This window comes from Brachycentrus maculatus, unplaced genomic scaffold (genome assembly GCF_059751285.1).
Source record: "Brachycentrus maculatus isolate JH-2025_06_01 unplaced genomic scaffold, ASM5975128v1 h1tg000566l, whole genome shotgun sequence".
Taxonomy (NCBI): Eukaryota; Metazoa; Arthropoda; class Insecta; order Trichoptera; family Brachycentridae; genus Brachycentrus; species Brachycentrus maculatus.
Genome location: NW_028281308.1, coordinates 1 through 14,391, shown reverse-complemented (window position 1 = coordinate 14,391; position 14,391 = coordinate 1). Strand labels below are relative to the sequence as shown.

At 37.9% G+C, this 14,391-nt stretch overlaps 1 protein-coding gene across 1 annotated transcript; it reads right to left on the bottom strand.

Annotated features, from left to right (window-relative positions):
* Positions 1–3,079: 3,079 nt before the first annotated feature.
* On the bottom strand, positions 3,080–9,134 carry LOC148301374 (uncharacterized). Its single transcript, XM_088273358.1, has 4 exons — positions 9,002–9,134; positions 8,296–8,708; positions 6,055–7,012; positions 3,080–3,197 (listed from the first exon to the last, which is right to left on the bottom strand). The coding sequence occupies exons 2-4, from the start codon at positions 8,660–8,662 to the stop codon at positions 3,080–3,082; spliced, it is 1,443 nt and encodes a 480-aa protein (XP_088129484.1). The 5' UTR covers positions 8,663–8,708; positions 9,002–9,134.
* Positions 9,135–14,391: the final 5,257 nt, after the last annotated feature.

The following is a 14,391-nucleotide window of genomic DNA, read 5'->3' as shown; positions in this document are numbered from 1 at the left end:
AGATTATCACGATTTGATATTACGCTCACTTCTTTCAACAACGTCATATATAAAAAAAAGAACTTGATTTTTCAGGAAATCGTTTTCAAAATTTAAAAATATAATAAAATGTTTATAACATAAATATCAAGCCACTTTTTGAACGTTTGACTGTGCAACAGATCTTTTTAGGTAAAACCTGATTTTTTTTCTCCATTTGAAAAACATAAAGTATATTTAAAAAATAATTAAACAATACCTTTCCTTCAAAATGCAAAAACAACACTTTCTGCCCTGTAGCGGGTAAATATGCCGCTTTAATCCGAAAACATGAAAAACTGAAAATTATCGTTTTTTGATATTTGACGTTGTTGAAAGGAGTGAGAGATTTGTACAGAAATATAAAAAAATTGAAAGAGAGAAAGAAGACTGAAATGAATCACAATGGGAATATTTTCAAAAGTGGACTCGAAGTTGAATTTAGTTAGTTATTTATTACGGGTATTGTCTGCCTCCGTAGTGTAATGGTCAGCACGCTCGGCTACCATTCTGGAGGCCCCGGGTTTGATTCCCAGGGGGGTTCAAATAAATTTTTGTGATTTTTTCACTGTAATATTTATTCAATACTACACTGGACTGGTTCCTGAAGCAGAGGGTTGATCACCTTTCCTTCATGTGTAAGCGATCAAGATAACACTGCGTTATATGATGCAGTGCCCTGTGCACCATTAGGGTGCGGGTAAGGGTTTTATTATTATTATTATTTATTATGGGTAAGTCTTTATTGCTTGCTTTACTTATTTCTAATTTTTCTAGATTATCTTAAGAAAGACTAGTTTTATTTACTTGTAAAATTTCTATACCCATTAATTTATCAAAATTATTGTTTTCAGATATAAGGTGATAAGAAAATTCCGAAAAATTATTATTATAAACCTCTAAGCTGGTCGATTTCGAGTGTCAAACTTTCCGTCCCGTGCTGGATTATTTTACATTACAATATTTTGACAAAAAAAGCATATTTTTGCCTATTTTTTGTAGTGAAACTTTCGGATATCCATCATAGATGTTTACAGTACACAATGCACTTTACTTATTATGTTTTTATGGTGTATTTACACAAAAATGTTAACATTTACGGACTCGCGGCCTAAAGTATGGCGGCTGAATAGAAGACGCGGCTGTCGTATCTGCGGAGCACGAGCTGACCGGAAGTATTCACGATAAAGTAGACACTAAATTAAAATAATTTTGATATTTAACGACAGTAAATCAAAGAGAACTAATTCATCCATGCTTCGAACCAAATTTAAGTGCAAAAAATTATCCATGGGTGTTGATATAAGCACGTAAAATTGAAAAACGACTATGCATGCGATCCGCAGTCAACGGTACTTCTATAAAAAACGACAATAGATGCGATCCGCAGCTTACGGGTTAAGGAACCTAAGATGTTCTTTAACTCTGATATTGAATTTACGCGATGCTTTTCGGAATCATTTAGTTTTACTAAGAACGTTTATTGGCAAGGCAAACCGACTTAATTCCTTAATTGAAATATACAATTATTACCGCTTACTTTTCAGTATATTAAAAATAATCAGAATAATTACCTTTAAAGGTGCGCAAGACGCCACCGACGAAGATAAAATAACTGTCACCGATAAGAATACATAGATATATTATATTATTCATAGACAATTTCGCATTATCGAATTACAAAGAGGAACGATTGAGTAGGTACTTACCTAAGCGTTCCGTCTTAGTTAAGTACCTACTCAATCGTCTTGTACAGTTACGGTGATATATTGCATAATCTGGGTGTTTAAAATATTACATTAAAAATCGTTTTTCTTTCTTTTAAAAATTTTCACTTCTAGGCGCGCAGATCATTTGTTCGTTATCAGACAAAAAAAAAATAATAATAAAACGACGGCGGGTTTCTTCAAAGCCTAACCTTTCTTTAGAAAAATATATTTATTATTTCGTACTGTAAAAGAATTTTTCTTCGGAACAATGGTAACAGACCATCAATGTTTACGATGGGTAAGACCAGCAATTAGGGAATTTCGGCCGTTAGGAATAATGCATTTCGTCGGCCGCGTCTAGGGTCGTTAAAAACGGGCCGACCCACGGACCCAAGGCTACGATCATAAATATTATGCCGCCTTTGTAACTACCCTCGTGCCGCCTCTCGGAAGTGGAAGGCAGAGAGAGGATAGAACGTCACACTACCTTGTCTAACTTCCGCCATCTTTCCTTATACGCGTCCATAAGGCACTCCCGTATGTACTGGCAATACATATGGATGAATAAATAATAATAACTATATATATATATATATATATATATATATATATATATATATATATATATATATATATATATACATATATTTATATGTATATATATATATATACATCACGCTCTAAGTTCCATTTAGGAAACTTGAAATAGCAATTAAAATTGAAAATTAAACTTTACATTAAAATCAACCTTGTCAGGAATCGAACCTGAACTTCGAGTGGTTGACAAACGCGTCAACCACTACTCTGAAAGGAGTCTCAATTAATTCATTATTTTATGTAATAATTTTAAGTTAATCTAGTTATTATAATCAGTTTAATTAAGAATCAATTAGTTAATAATAAGTCATATTATAATAACTTTTGTTAACTTTTAATTATAACTCGGTAAAGTCTATAACTCGGTTACTATTAACGAGTAGTTGTGGACACCATATGCTCCACCTAGGGAGCAGATATGGGTTTAAGTTTTTAGTAAGTAAGCTACGATAAGATTCTTCTTAAGTTAACTAGGGTAAGGAGTAAGCGAGGGGGGTAATACGACCCTCTTGCTCTAGCAACAGTAGGGGTAGGACGCGAGCTGAAGACGCCTAACCCCAGTCGACGAAAAATCCCCGACCGCGCAGGTCGAACGCGCACGCCGTCGCGCTCGACCCGAGCCCAAACTCGGCACTTCATCAGCTAAGTGCTCAGCCGCGAGGAGAAATCGTGTGAAGTGAAAGTGTTCATTTCTCCAAGACACGATGTAGCCAGCGCTACAAGGCCATCTTCCAGCCGCGAAGATGCCTCATCCCTCATCCTTCACATCGAGGAACGCCAGATTCTTTCCAACAGCGAAGGAACTGCTCATCTAGGACGTCCGCCGTCCACCCAGGAACACTAGATTCCTGCCCCTCCAGGAACACCAGATTCCTGCCCCTCGAAGACCGCCCAGCCTACAACCTGTGGCCGTCACGCCCAACGGGATTCCACAACCCCGGAGCCGTTCATGGCTCGTAACTATGGATCAATCTCAATCTTCGTTACAGTGTTTCGTTAAGTGAATCTGTGAACAAGACATGAGCTAGGAAAGTGAACTTTGGACTGTGTTGAGGACCTTTCGTTTAGTATAAGCTATTTTCTAAGTGTTGTAATCTAGGGTAAGTCATTTTAATAATATGTCTTCTTAATCGATTAAACCAGATACATGAAACATTCAAGTTTTAATTATCCTTCCCCCTTTTACCTTTATCTTGATTGTAATTGTATTTAATTCGATGCATACTTCCTCCGGGCTTAAATAAACAAAGATTAAATTCATTCAGATTAGAACTTAACAAGCGCGATACTGATATACATAGCGGGGTAACACGGTACACGAGGCTTCCTTTTCCGCGGATAATCGAGTTCCCGGAATACGTATCTCGCCGCCCCGCGAGAACGATCAATGGCGATTTCCCCCCCCCCATTATCTCTCCAGAATGTAGCCGTCAGGATGATTTCCCTCCGAAATTATCTATCAAACCCCTTTTCTATGTCCAAATAGAAATCCCGAATAATCAGAGTGTTGTTAACGGCTAGTTGCTTTTACACATTAGCGTAGCCAACCGTTTTAAAAATAGGCTGTCCCGTAGTCCGCAAGTAAAGTTTTGGGACGTCGTAATGTCCCGTTTTCAAAAAAAAGAGCAACACACGGTAACACTTTTTTAAAAAGGTGCAAAAAATCGACGGGAGTTTGAAGTAAATTTTTCTATTGACAATTGTCTATTACCATAGTGTTGTCTATATTTATTTTTTATGTTTGAAAAACCTGTTGGTAAAAACATTAAGAGTATGCATTGAATACATTTTATGCTTACCAGGAACAAATGCGTCCGTCTACGGGCGCATTTCTTCCGGCGCTTTTTCTAAAGAGTCTTCACATATGAATAAGTTGAGAACGACAGAAAAATTAAGAATTCCATTCTCATAAATTTTTTTTTGAAATCTAGTCTGGCAACAACACTACTCAAATTCTTAAAAGTTCTATATATATGAACCAATTTAGAAACATTGTTCTTGAATCACTAGAGACATCTATTGGTGAGATGAAAAGAAGCTTTTTACTGAGCAGAAACTCTTTTATTAGTATGTGATCATTAAAACCCGCCTATGACGGTCGTCAGACCCGTAAATGTCGAGACATCCATATTCTTCTTCATCTTTGATGAGCTGTCAAAAAATTATATGAAAATAATTCCTGTAATTGGAGGTAATCCAAATTTTGTCCACAAGTACACACAAGGACACACTCAAAATGTAGTAAATTCCATTCTTATTTAAAAACAAACCCACTTATACTTGAGAAAATCAGAAAAATAAAAAACATATTTTTTTCGTATTTATATTATTTATTACTCTCATTTTCTTTATCAACTTCTTTTCTTTTGATAATTACATTAAAAAACTATGAAAAAGTATAATATATATATTTATATATATATATATATATATATATATATATATATATATATATATATATATATATATATATATATATATATATATATATATATATATATATATATATATATATATATATATATATATATATATATATATATATATATATATATATATATATATATATATATATATATATATATATATATATATATATATATATATATATATATATATATATATATATATATATATATATATATATATATATATATATATATATATATATATATATATATATATATATATATATATATATATATATATATATATATATATATATGTATATATATATATATGTATATATATAGATATATATATATATATATATATATATATATATATATATATATATATATATATATATATATATATATATATATATATATATATATATATACATATATTTATATATATATATATATATATATATATATATATATATATATATATATATATATATATATATATATATATATATATATATATATATATAAATATATATACGAAGGGTGAGTGGACATGTGATTCTTTATACTCACTTTCCGTGAAAATTTAAAACGACACTCTGAACAAGAGAAGGGTTTATCACCGGTGTGAGTGGACATGTGACGCTTTAAATTCCATTTCTGTACTCATTTAATATCACATTCTGAACAAGAGAAGGGTTTCTCACCGATGTGAGTGGACATGTGATTCCTTAAAGTTGATTTATGTGAAAATTTAAAATCACATTCTGAACAAGAGAAGGGTTTTTCACCAGTGTGGGTGAACATGTGGTACCTTAAATACGATTTACGTGAACATTTATAATCATATTCTGAACAAGAGAAGGGTTTTTCACCAGTGTGGGTGTACATGTGCTTCCTTAAAGACACTTTATCTGAAGTTTTATAATCACATAGTGAACAAGAGAAGGGTTTCTCGCCAGTGTGAGTTGACATGTGCCTCCTTAAAGACGATTAATCTGAAGTTTTATAATCAACATAGTGAACAAGAGAAGGGTTTCTCACCAATGTGAGTGTTCATGTGACTCCTTAAATGTGATTTACATGTACATTCATAATCACATTCTGAACAAGAGAAGGGTTTCTCGCCAGTGTGAGTGGACATGTGCCTCCTTAAAGACGATTAATCTGAAGTTTTATAATCACATAGTAAACAAGAGAAGGGTTTCTCACCAATGTGAGTGTTCATGTGACTCCTTAAATGTGATTTACGTGAACATTTATAATCACATTCTGAACAAGAGAAGGGTTTCTCGCCAGTGTGAGTGGACATGTGCAACCTTAAAGACGATTTTCTTAAAGACGATTTTCGTGAACATTTAAAATCACATTCCGAACAAGAGCAGGGTTTCTCACCAGTGTGATTGACCATGTGATACCTCAAATTCCTTCTCTGTGAACATTTATAATCACATTCTGAACAAGAGAAGGGTTTCTCGCCAGTGTGAGTGGACATGTGCAACCTTAAAGACGAGTTACGTGAACATTTATAATCACATTCTGAACAAGAGAAGGGTTTCTCATCAGTGTGGGTGAACATGTGATACCTTAAAGACACTTTATCTGAAGTTTTATAATCACATAGTGAACAAGAGAAGGGTTTCTCGCCAGTGTGAGTGGATATGTGCCTCTTTAAAGACGATTTTCGTGAACATTTAAAATCACATTCTGAACAAGAGAAGGGTTTTTCACCAGTGTGGGTGTACATGTGGTTCCTTAAAGACACTTTATCTGAAGTTTTATAATCACATAGTGAACATGAGAAGGGTTTCTCGCCAGTGTGGGTGTACATGTGCTTCCTTAAAGACACTTTATCTGAAGTTTTATAATCACATAGTGAACAAGAGAAGGGTTTCTCGCCAGTGTGGGTGTACATGTGCTTCCTTAAAGACACTTTATCTGAAGTTTTATAATCACATAGTGAACAAGAGAAGCGTTTCTCGCCAGTGTGAGTGGATATGTGCCTCCTTAAAGACGATTTTCGAGAACATTTAAAATCACATTCTGAACAAGAGAAGGGTTTCTCACCAGTGTGGGTGGACATGTGTGTCTTTATAGACGTTTTATATGAACATTTATAATCACATTCTGAACAAGAAAAAGGCTTCTTCCCTGTATGAACTGACATACGATATCCTAGATTCTTTGAGCAAGGTGATGTCATTTCTTCAAGACCATTAGAAAACGAGTGCTCTAAATTCTTTGAACATGAAGATTTTTTTTTACTTCTCGTTAAACCTGAAAAAAAATGCACAAAATTGAAACAAAAACTAACTAACTAACCATCACGCCGCTTCCCCGAAGGGGTAGGCAGAGAGAATCGAACGCCACACCACTCTGTCTTTGCAAAAATGATTTGTCTCTTACACATTCATACATCTCCTCATACATACCTGACGATTATTACTAATACAATCGTTTGTAGGTTTAGCATGTTAAATAAGATATTCCTCCGGACTGAAAATGATTCATAAAAAGAGAACATTAAATTACTGTTGTACTTACTACACCGCTTCCGCAGGGGTAGGCAGAGAGAATAGAGCGCCACACCACTCTGTCCTTGCAAACATTCTTCGCCTCTTCCACGTTCATGCATCTCCTCATACATACCCGCCGATTGTTACGACTCCTGACCCGGCCGCCTTCAAGTATATGACATACCTGATTGTGCCAAGTTTTCCTCGATCTTCCTCTACTTCTTTTTCCAAATACATTCGCCTCATATATTTGTTTAACCATTCTTTCTTCACTCATACGTTCCACACGTCCAAACCATCTCAACACACTATGGTTTCTAGTTGAATACCAATTAAATTTAACAGAAGGGAAGCAAGATGAAAGCGGATTACTTTTAACACAAATTTATTCAGTTCTATAAAATTGCAATCAAGAAATATTTAAGAATAATCGCGTGATTCTAATATGAGAACAGTCGAAATACGTGTCGATCGGAGGACGGGCGGCGACGAAGTGTGACGGGCTAGTTTCCGCTCGTTGCGGGCTCCGGTGTAGGGTGTTCGTTATTTCACTCGATTTGAGTTGCCATAGTAGATGTGTGGGTTGCCACAACACCTTTCTTAATTTTATCGATAATGCTTATCTCAGTCTTACATTCTTTCCTTATTTTATCATTCGAACATCTAATTGAAATAAAGCAGCAACAAAAATACGGAAATGATTATCCCATCACCTCCATCACTACGGTGGTGTTCGCATCATTTGTAAGTGGATGGACTCCAATAATGAAGATGGCCGCGACCAGTATTACATGGCGATAACTTAAACTTATATATCAGTATTTTTCCATAATTTCAAAAAAACTCCCGATACACACACAAAGGCAGTCGCTCGAGGAAAAGGGGGCTTGTACATATCGCTCACTCCTTTCAAGAACGTCATAAATCAAAAATCATCAATTTTGAGTTGTTTTATCTGATTAAACAACAAAAACAATTAGGACCTCCAGCAATAAAATGCGCTATGCTCGACATCTTTCTCTGCATACAAAAAATATTACTTACTATATTGAGCTTCCAGTCTGCTCGAGGATTCCGCGCATTCTTGTTTTATATCAGGAAGATCAATGTCTATTTCGGTGAAGATAACGATATCGCTAGATATCAATTTGTGATGTAGATCAGTAGCAGTCCCCGGTACAGCTGGCTCCTCGTTCAGGTGTTCCCCAGTATGGAGAGTATCATCATCACTTCCTGGTTCCTCCTTGATTAAAGGAATATTCGGGTAAATAATCCTGGAGCACGATAAGTCCACGTAACAATGTCGTAAATTATAGTATCCTTTGGGGTGTGCCTCTCCTCCAGGAGAGAGGAGATTATCCCCTTCTGCATCTCCCGGTTCAGCCTTGGCAGGAGCTAAAGCAGGCGCCATCTGTTTTTCATTCGAGTCAAGCTTCGTAAGAAATTATTCGTATATCCTGCAAATAGAAAATTAAGCATTCATTTATGCATTAAATTAAGAAAAGGGCATGGTATACATATAGTATTAGCAGAGGCGTGTTTTTCACACTGGAACACAAGTAGTGTCTAACTTGCAGTTTAATTTATTTTCAAAAAATGTGTAGGTATTTATCGGCAATCCAATCAATTCTCATAAATGAGCATTTTGCACACTATATGGCATACGGCAACCCATGATTGACAGCCACGTCAGTAAAATTTCGAAAAGTTATTAGCATGTTGCAAGTGACCACACTCAAAGCTTTCTCACCTCAGTTTCAACGAATCGTCTCCCCATTTACTAAATCTCTCTACTTCGAAATGTGAGAACTCGCTGTTTCAATTTTGACAGATACAGTCAAAGATATATTACTGAGATTGGTATCTCCATAATATTTCTATGGGGACCTAGTATTTGTGTAAAGAAATCAAGACATATGAATATTCACACTAAAAAATAGCCTACGCAAAAAAAAACAAAAAAAAAATTTTTTTTTAATAACCTAACGGGTTAAGGAAACCTTAGATGTTCTTTAACTCTGATATTGAATTTACGCGATGCTTTTCGGAATCATTTAGTTTTACTAAGAAAGTTTATTGCCAAGGCAAACCGACTTAATTCCTTAATTGAAATATGCAATTATTACCGCTAACTTTTCAGTATATTAAAAATAATCAGAATAATTACCTCTAAAGGTGCGCAATACGTCACCGACGAAGATAAAATAACTTTCACCGGCAATTTTTTTTTTTTTTTTTGAATTACCTAACGTCCAAGTGACTCTGAAATCTAGCTACGGCTTATGCAACACCGTTTATCATGTCCCTACTCAGGCTTCAACTTTAAAAGTTTCATAGCCTATGCCTACTTGTGAGTGGATTTACTCTTTATGTTTAAAGTTACTATAATTTCATGTAATTCATGAGTGAAAATTCTAGGCAAAAACACTCGCTATCTCGCTAGAGGCATGAGTTTATACATTTCAATGATTCTAAGTTAGCAGTGAAGTTACTTAGGTGTATGATTTTAATTCTTGATTTTACTCAGGTAGTGAATTTACTTGTTTATTCTTATATCTATGTGTATACTTACATTTCTACCTTATACTTACATTGCGCCTAGGAAGGCAACATGCTTAACTTAATATTACACTTAACTAACTTATGACTAAGTAGCGTCTGTGTGCGGGCGGCTGGAATGGGCGGGCTCGTCGGGGTGGGCGGCAGGTCCAAGTGTGTTGGTGATATGATAGTGTAGTGGAAGTCTGTATTTGTACCTAAAGGGCATTAACGAAGTATCCGTTCCATACGAACCGAGGTCGCGAATGAGAGGATTTCTTTGGTGTTTATTTGTGTTTGCTTTTTGCGCGTTGAGTGAAAATTTCAAAAAGCATTGTTTTATTGTGTCGATTTTCCGGCGATCGTGTATTTTCTGAATGTTTTGACGGTGGTGTGTATTGTATATGATTTTAACAGCGCGATTTTGTAGAATCTGAAGTGTGGTGTATTTGGATTTGTGTATCGAGGCGAACGCGGGTGCAGCGTATGTGATGACCGGTTTGATTGTGGATGTGTATAATAGTTTTTTATTATGTGTAGAGAGTGCGCTCGTGCGTCTGAAGATGGGCGACAGTGCCCCGAAAGCGGCCGCCGCCTTCTGTCGGACGTACGCTACGTGTCTGTTCCAGGTGAGTTTGGAGTCGAGGTACAGGCCGAGGTACTTGACCTCTTTCTGCCACTCGACTTCGACTCCGCTGACTCGGATCTTGGCCGACGGCGTCGCCCTCTTCCTCTGCTGCGTGAACAGGATGGTCTCGGTCTTCGACTCGTTCAGCTTCAGCCTCCACCGGCGATAGTACGTCGCCAGTTCGGTGAGTCCGCTCTGGAGGTGGCGCGCCGCCAAGTCGGCAGACCGGGACGTCGCGTAAAGGGCGGTGTCGTCGGCGAAGATGGCCTTCGAGCAGTTCTGCAACGTGGGTATGTCGTGGGTGTAGATGTTGAAGAGGTGTGGACCGACGAGACTGCCTTGGGGTACGCCCATGGGAATCGGTCTGTAAGTGGAGTGCGCGTCTCTCACCGCGACCTTGAAGCTCCTGCCCGTCAGGTACGAGTGAAGTATGTCGATGAGGTACTTGGGTGTGTCGATGGTGATGAGTTTGTATATGAGTCCGTCGATCCACACGGTGTCGAACGCCTTCGCTAGATCCAGGAGCGCCATGGCGGTGCTCTTGTTCCAGTTGAAGCCGAGCGACACGTGCTGGACCACTCGGGTGAGCTGCTGGACCGTGCCGTGCCGGGTGCGGAAACCGAACTGCTCGTCGGGGATCGTTTCCTTCTTGTCTGAGTGCGCCGTGAGGCGGACGAGGATGATTTTCTCCAGCACCTTGCTGATGCTGGAGAGCAGGCTGATGGGGCGGTAGCTGGCAGGGTCGCGGGGGTCCTTGGAGGGTTTGAGGAAGGGGAGAACTCTGGCTCTTTTCCACTCGCGCGGAAAGTAGCCGAGGATGAGGCACGCGTTCAGGATCTTGGTCAGGCTGACGATGGACCGCTGCGGTAAGTGTTTGAGTGACACGTTCATCACGCCGTCGTCGCCCGGCGCCTTTAATGGTTTTAGTCGTCTGATGATGCGCTTGATCTCCCCGGGGGTGGTCAGCCGACGGGACTCGATGTCTTCGTCGGTAGCTTCCGTCTCCCTGAAGAGACGGAGCGCCTCGGACACCGTGTCGTCCGTCTGCCGCTCACCGAGGCCCTGTGTCAGAAAATAGGTGTTTTCAAAGTTGTCCGCCAAGGCTTCCGCTTTTCCCTCGTCGGACACTACGGGACGGGGGCTTCCGGGACATGAGAAGGGGGGAAATACCGTTTTCCGACGCCTGATTGCTTTGGACAGTCTCCAGAGAGAGTTGTCCTCCGGTCTCAGGCTCAGGAGCTTCTTTTCCCAGGAGTCGTTGCGTAGTTGTGAGATGGCTGTATGAATGTCGCGTTGTAGTGAGTTGACCGCGCTTTTGAGGGCGGGGTCGCGTGTCTCGTGAAAAAGTCGGCGCAGTCTGTTTTTGTCTTTGATCTGTATTTTAATGTCTCGTGTTAGTTTTATGTGGAAGTTATCCGCGCGCCTTTGCGGAACGGCTTTGTCGATAGCGTATTGAGTCGCGTAAGTAAACTCGGCCACCCGTAGGTCGACCTCTTGTCTCGTGTTGTAAGTCTCCACGCCCAGGTACGCGAAAGCGTTCATCTGGTCCTTGAACGTGTCCCAATCCGCAGCGGAGTAGTCGTATCTCGGCGTGAATGGGGGGCGCCTCACCGTCCCCGAAAGCGTGATCACTAACGGGAGGTGGTCAGACGAGAGGGCCTCCCGTGCCTCGAGTACGGCTAGTTCCGGCACATTGCGCACAAGGGCCAGATCCAGGGTGCTCGCGACTTTCACCGGCAAGAATACATAGATATATTATATTATTCATAGACAACTACGCATTATCGAATTTCAAAGAGCAACGATTGAGTAGGTACTTACCTAAGCGCTCCGTCTTAGGTAAGTACCTACTCTAGATTTCTGGAACAACTTTAATTTAATAGATGTGTAAAGGTGTATAATAACCCACTTAACAAAATAATGCTACTAATAAAACTAACCCCTAACTTACTAACAGGAATAATAATAATAATAATAAAACCCTTATCCGCACCCTAATGGTGCATAGGGCACTGCGTCATATAAACGCAGTGTTAACTTGATCGTTTACACATGAAGGAAAGGTGATCAGCCCTCCGCTTCAGGTACCAGTCCAGGGTAATATTGAATAAATACGACAGTGAAAAAATCACTTATATTTATTTTACCCCCCTTGGGAATCGAACCCGGGACCTCCAGAACGGTAGCCGAGCGTGCTGACCATTACACTACGGAGGCGGACAGAACAGGACTTACAGGAATACTAACACTTAAAAGTCAAATGTAAAAAGTGTAAATAAAAAATAACTCGACACTGGCTAGAACACTCAAGAAGAGTGAAAAGCCATTAAAATGAAGAAGAAGAAGAGTTCTGCAATTAAGAAATATTTGTATTCAGTAATCACCTTTCTTATTTGTACAAGGAGTCTTTGTGGGTATGTTTCAGCATTTGTGTAAAAATTTTGAGCTTAAAATGTTAGCATTTAATATTTTTACCCAATTGTATCAATAAAATACTAATGTGCAAAGGCAAATAGCCGCATGTTAAAAAAAAACAGTCGTTTTCAGATAAACGAGTTTAAAGTTAACTTAGAATGATGCTTTTTGCCAACACATGTTTCAAATTAATATAATTTTGCGGCTATTTGGAAAATAAATATCTCGGTAAAGGATAGAGATGGAGCAAAATCTGTGATTGTATATGAAGAGGCCAGTTATACAAATGCTTTAAGCCGTATTAAGCCAAACAGCCGCAACATGAGTTAGTTAGGCTGGGACAACGCTCACTCCTTTCAAGTGCATGTTTTCGGAATGCCCAGAAAATATACTGTATCCCAGCAAAAGAGGCATATTTTTAACTTAATATCTACCCGCTACAGGGCAGAAAGTGTTGGTCTTGCATTTTGAAGAAAGGGTATTGTTTGATTATTTTTTTAAATTTACTAAATATTTTTCAAATAGAGAAAAAACTTTCAGGTTTTACCTAAAAAGAACTGTTGCACAGTAAAAAGTTGAATAAGTGGCTTGATATTTATTTTTAATACATTGTATTATATTTTATAACTTTAAAAACGTTCTCCTGAAAAAACAAGTTTTTTGATTCATGGCGTTCTTGAAAGGAGTGAGCGATATGGGAAAACAGGCCTTACAGCATTGTTCCTGTGCGTGTGTGCCGCGGCACACAGGTGTACAGTGGTGATTAATCGGAATGCCCAGAAAATGTACTTTATCCCAGCAAAAGACGCATATTTTTAACTTAATATCTACCCGCTACAGGGCAGAAAGTGTTGATTTTGCATTTTGAAGAAAGGGTATTGTTTGATTATTTTTTTAAATATACTAAATATTTTTCAAAAAGAGAAAAAACTTTCAGGTTTTACCTAAAAAGATCTGTTGCACAGTAAAAAGTTCGATAAGTGGCTTGATATTTATTTTTAATACATTGTATTATATTTTATAACTTTAAAAACTTTTTCCTGAAAAATCAAGTTTTTTTGTTTATGACGTTCTTGAAAGGAGTGAGCGATATATAAATGCCGTTCCCACAAGAAATATCAGTACAAAACTTAAATCGTATAATGAGTGTAGTTTTTCCATTTCCAATGTATAATGGTTAGCGTGTTTAGCTACCGTCCTGAAGGTCCCAGTTAACTGGGGTAGTTGCTTTTACACATTAGCGTAGCCAACCGTTTTAAAAAAAGGCTGTCCCGTAGTCCGCAAGGAAAGTTTCAAGACGTCGAAATGTCCCGTTTAAAAAAAAAAAGAGCAACACACGGTAACACTTTTTTAAAAAAGTGCAAAAAATCGACGGTAGTTTGAAGTATATTTTTCTATTGACAATTGTCTATTACCATAGTGTTGTCTATATTTATTTTTTATGTTTGAAAAACCTGTTAGTAAAAACATTTAGAGTATTCATTGAATACATTTTATGCTTACCAGGAACAAATGCGTCCGTCTACGGGCGCATTTCTTCCGGCGCTTTTTCTAAAGAG

Excerpts from the sequence above, each read along its gene's own strand:
- LOC148301374 (XM_088273358.1), bottom strand. The coding sequence starts at position 8,662 with ATGGCGCCTGCTTTAGCTCCTGCCAAGGCTGAACCGGGAGATGCAGAA. Across the intron at positions 7,013-8,295 it reads CAGACTGGAAGCTCAATATA|GTTTAACGAGAAGTAAAAAA; the intron begins GTAAGTAATATT and ends ATTTTTTTTCAG. Across the intron at positions 3,198-6,054 it reads TTAAGAAAATCGTCTTTAAG|GAATCTGGTGTTCCTGGAGG; the intron begins GTTGCACATGTC and ends TTCGAGGGGCAG.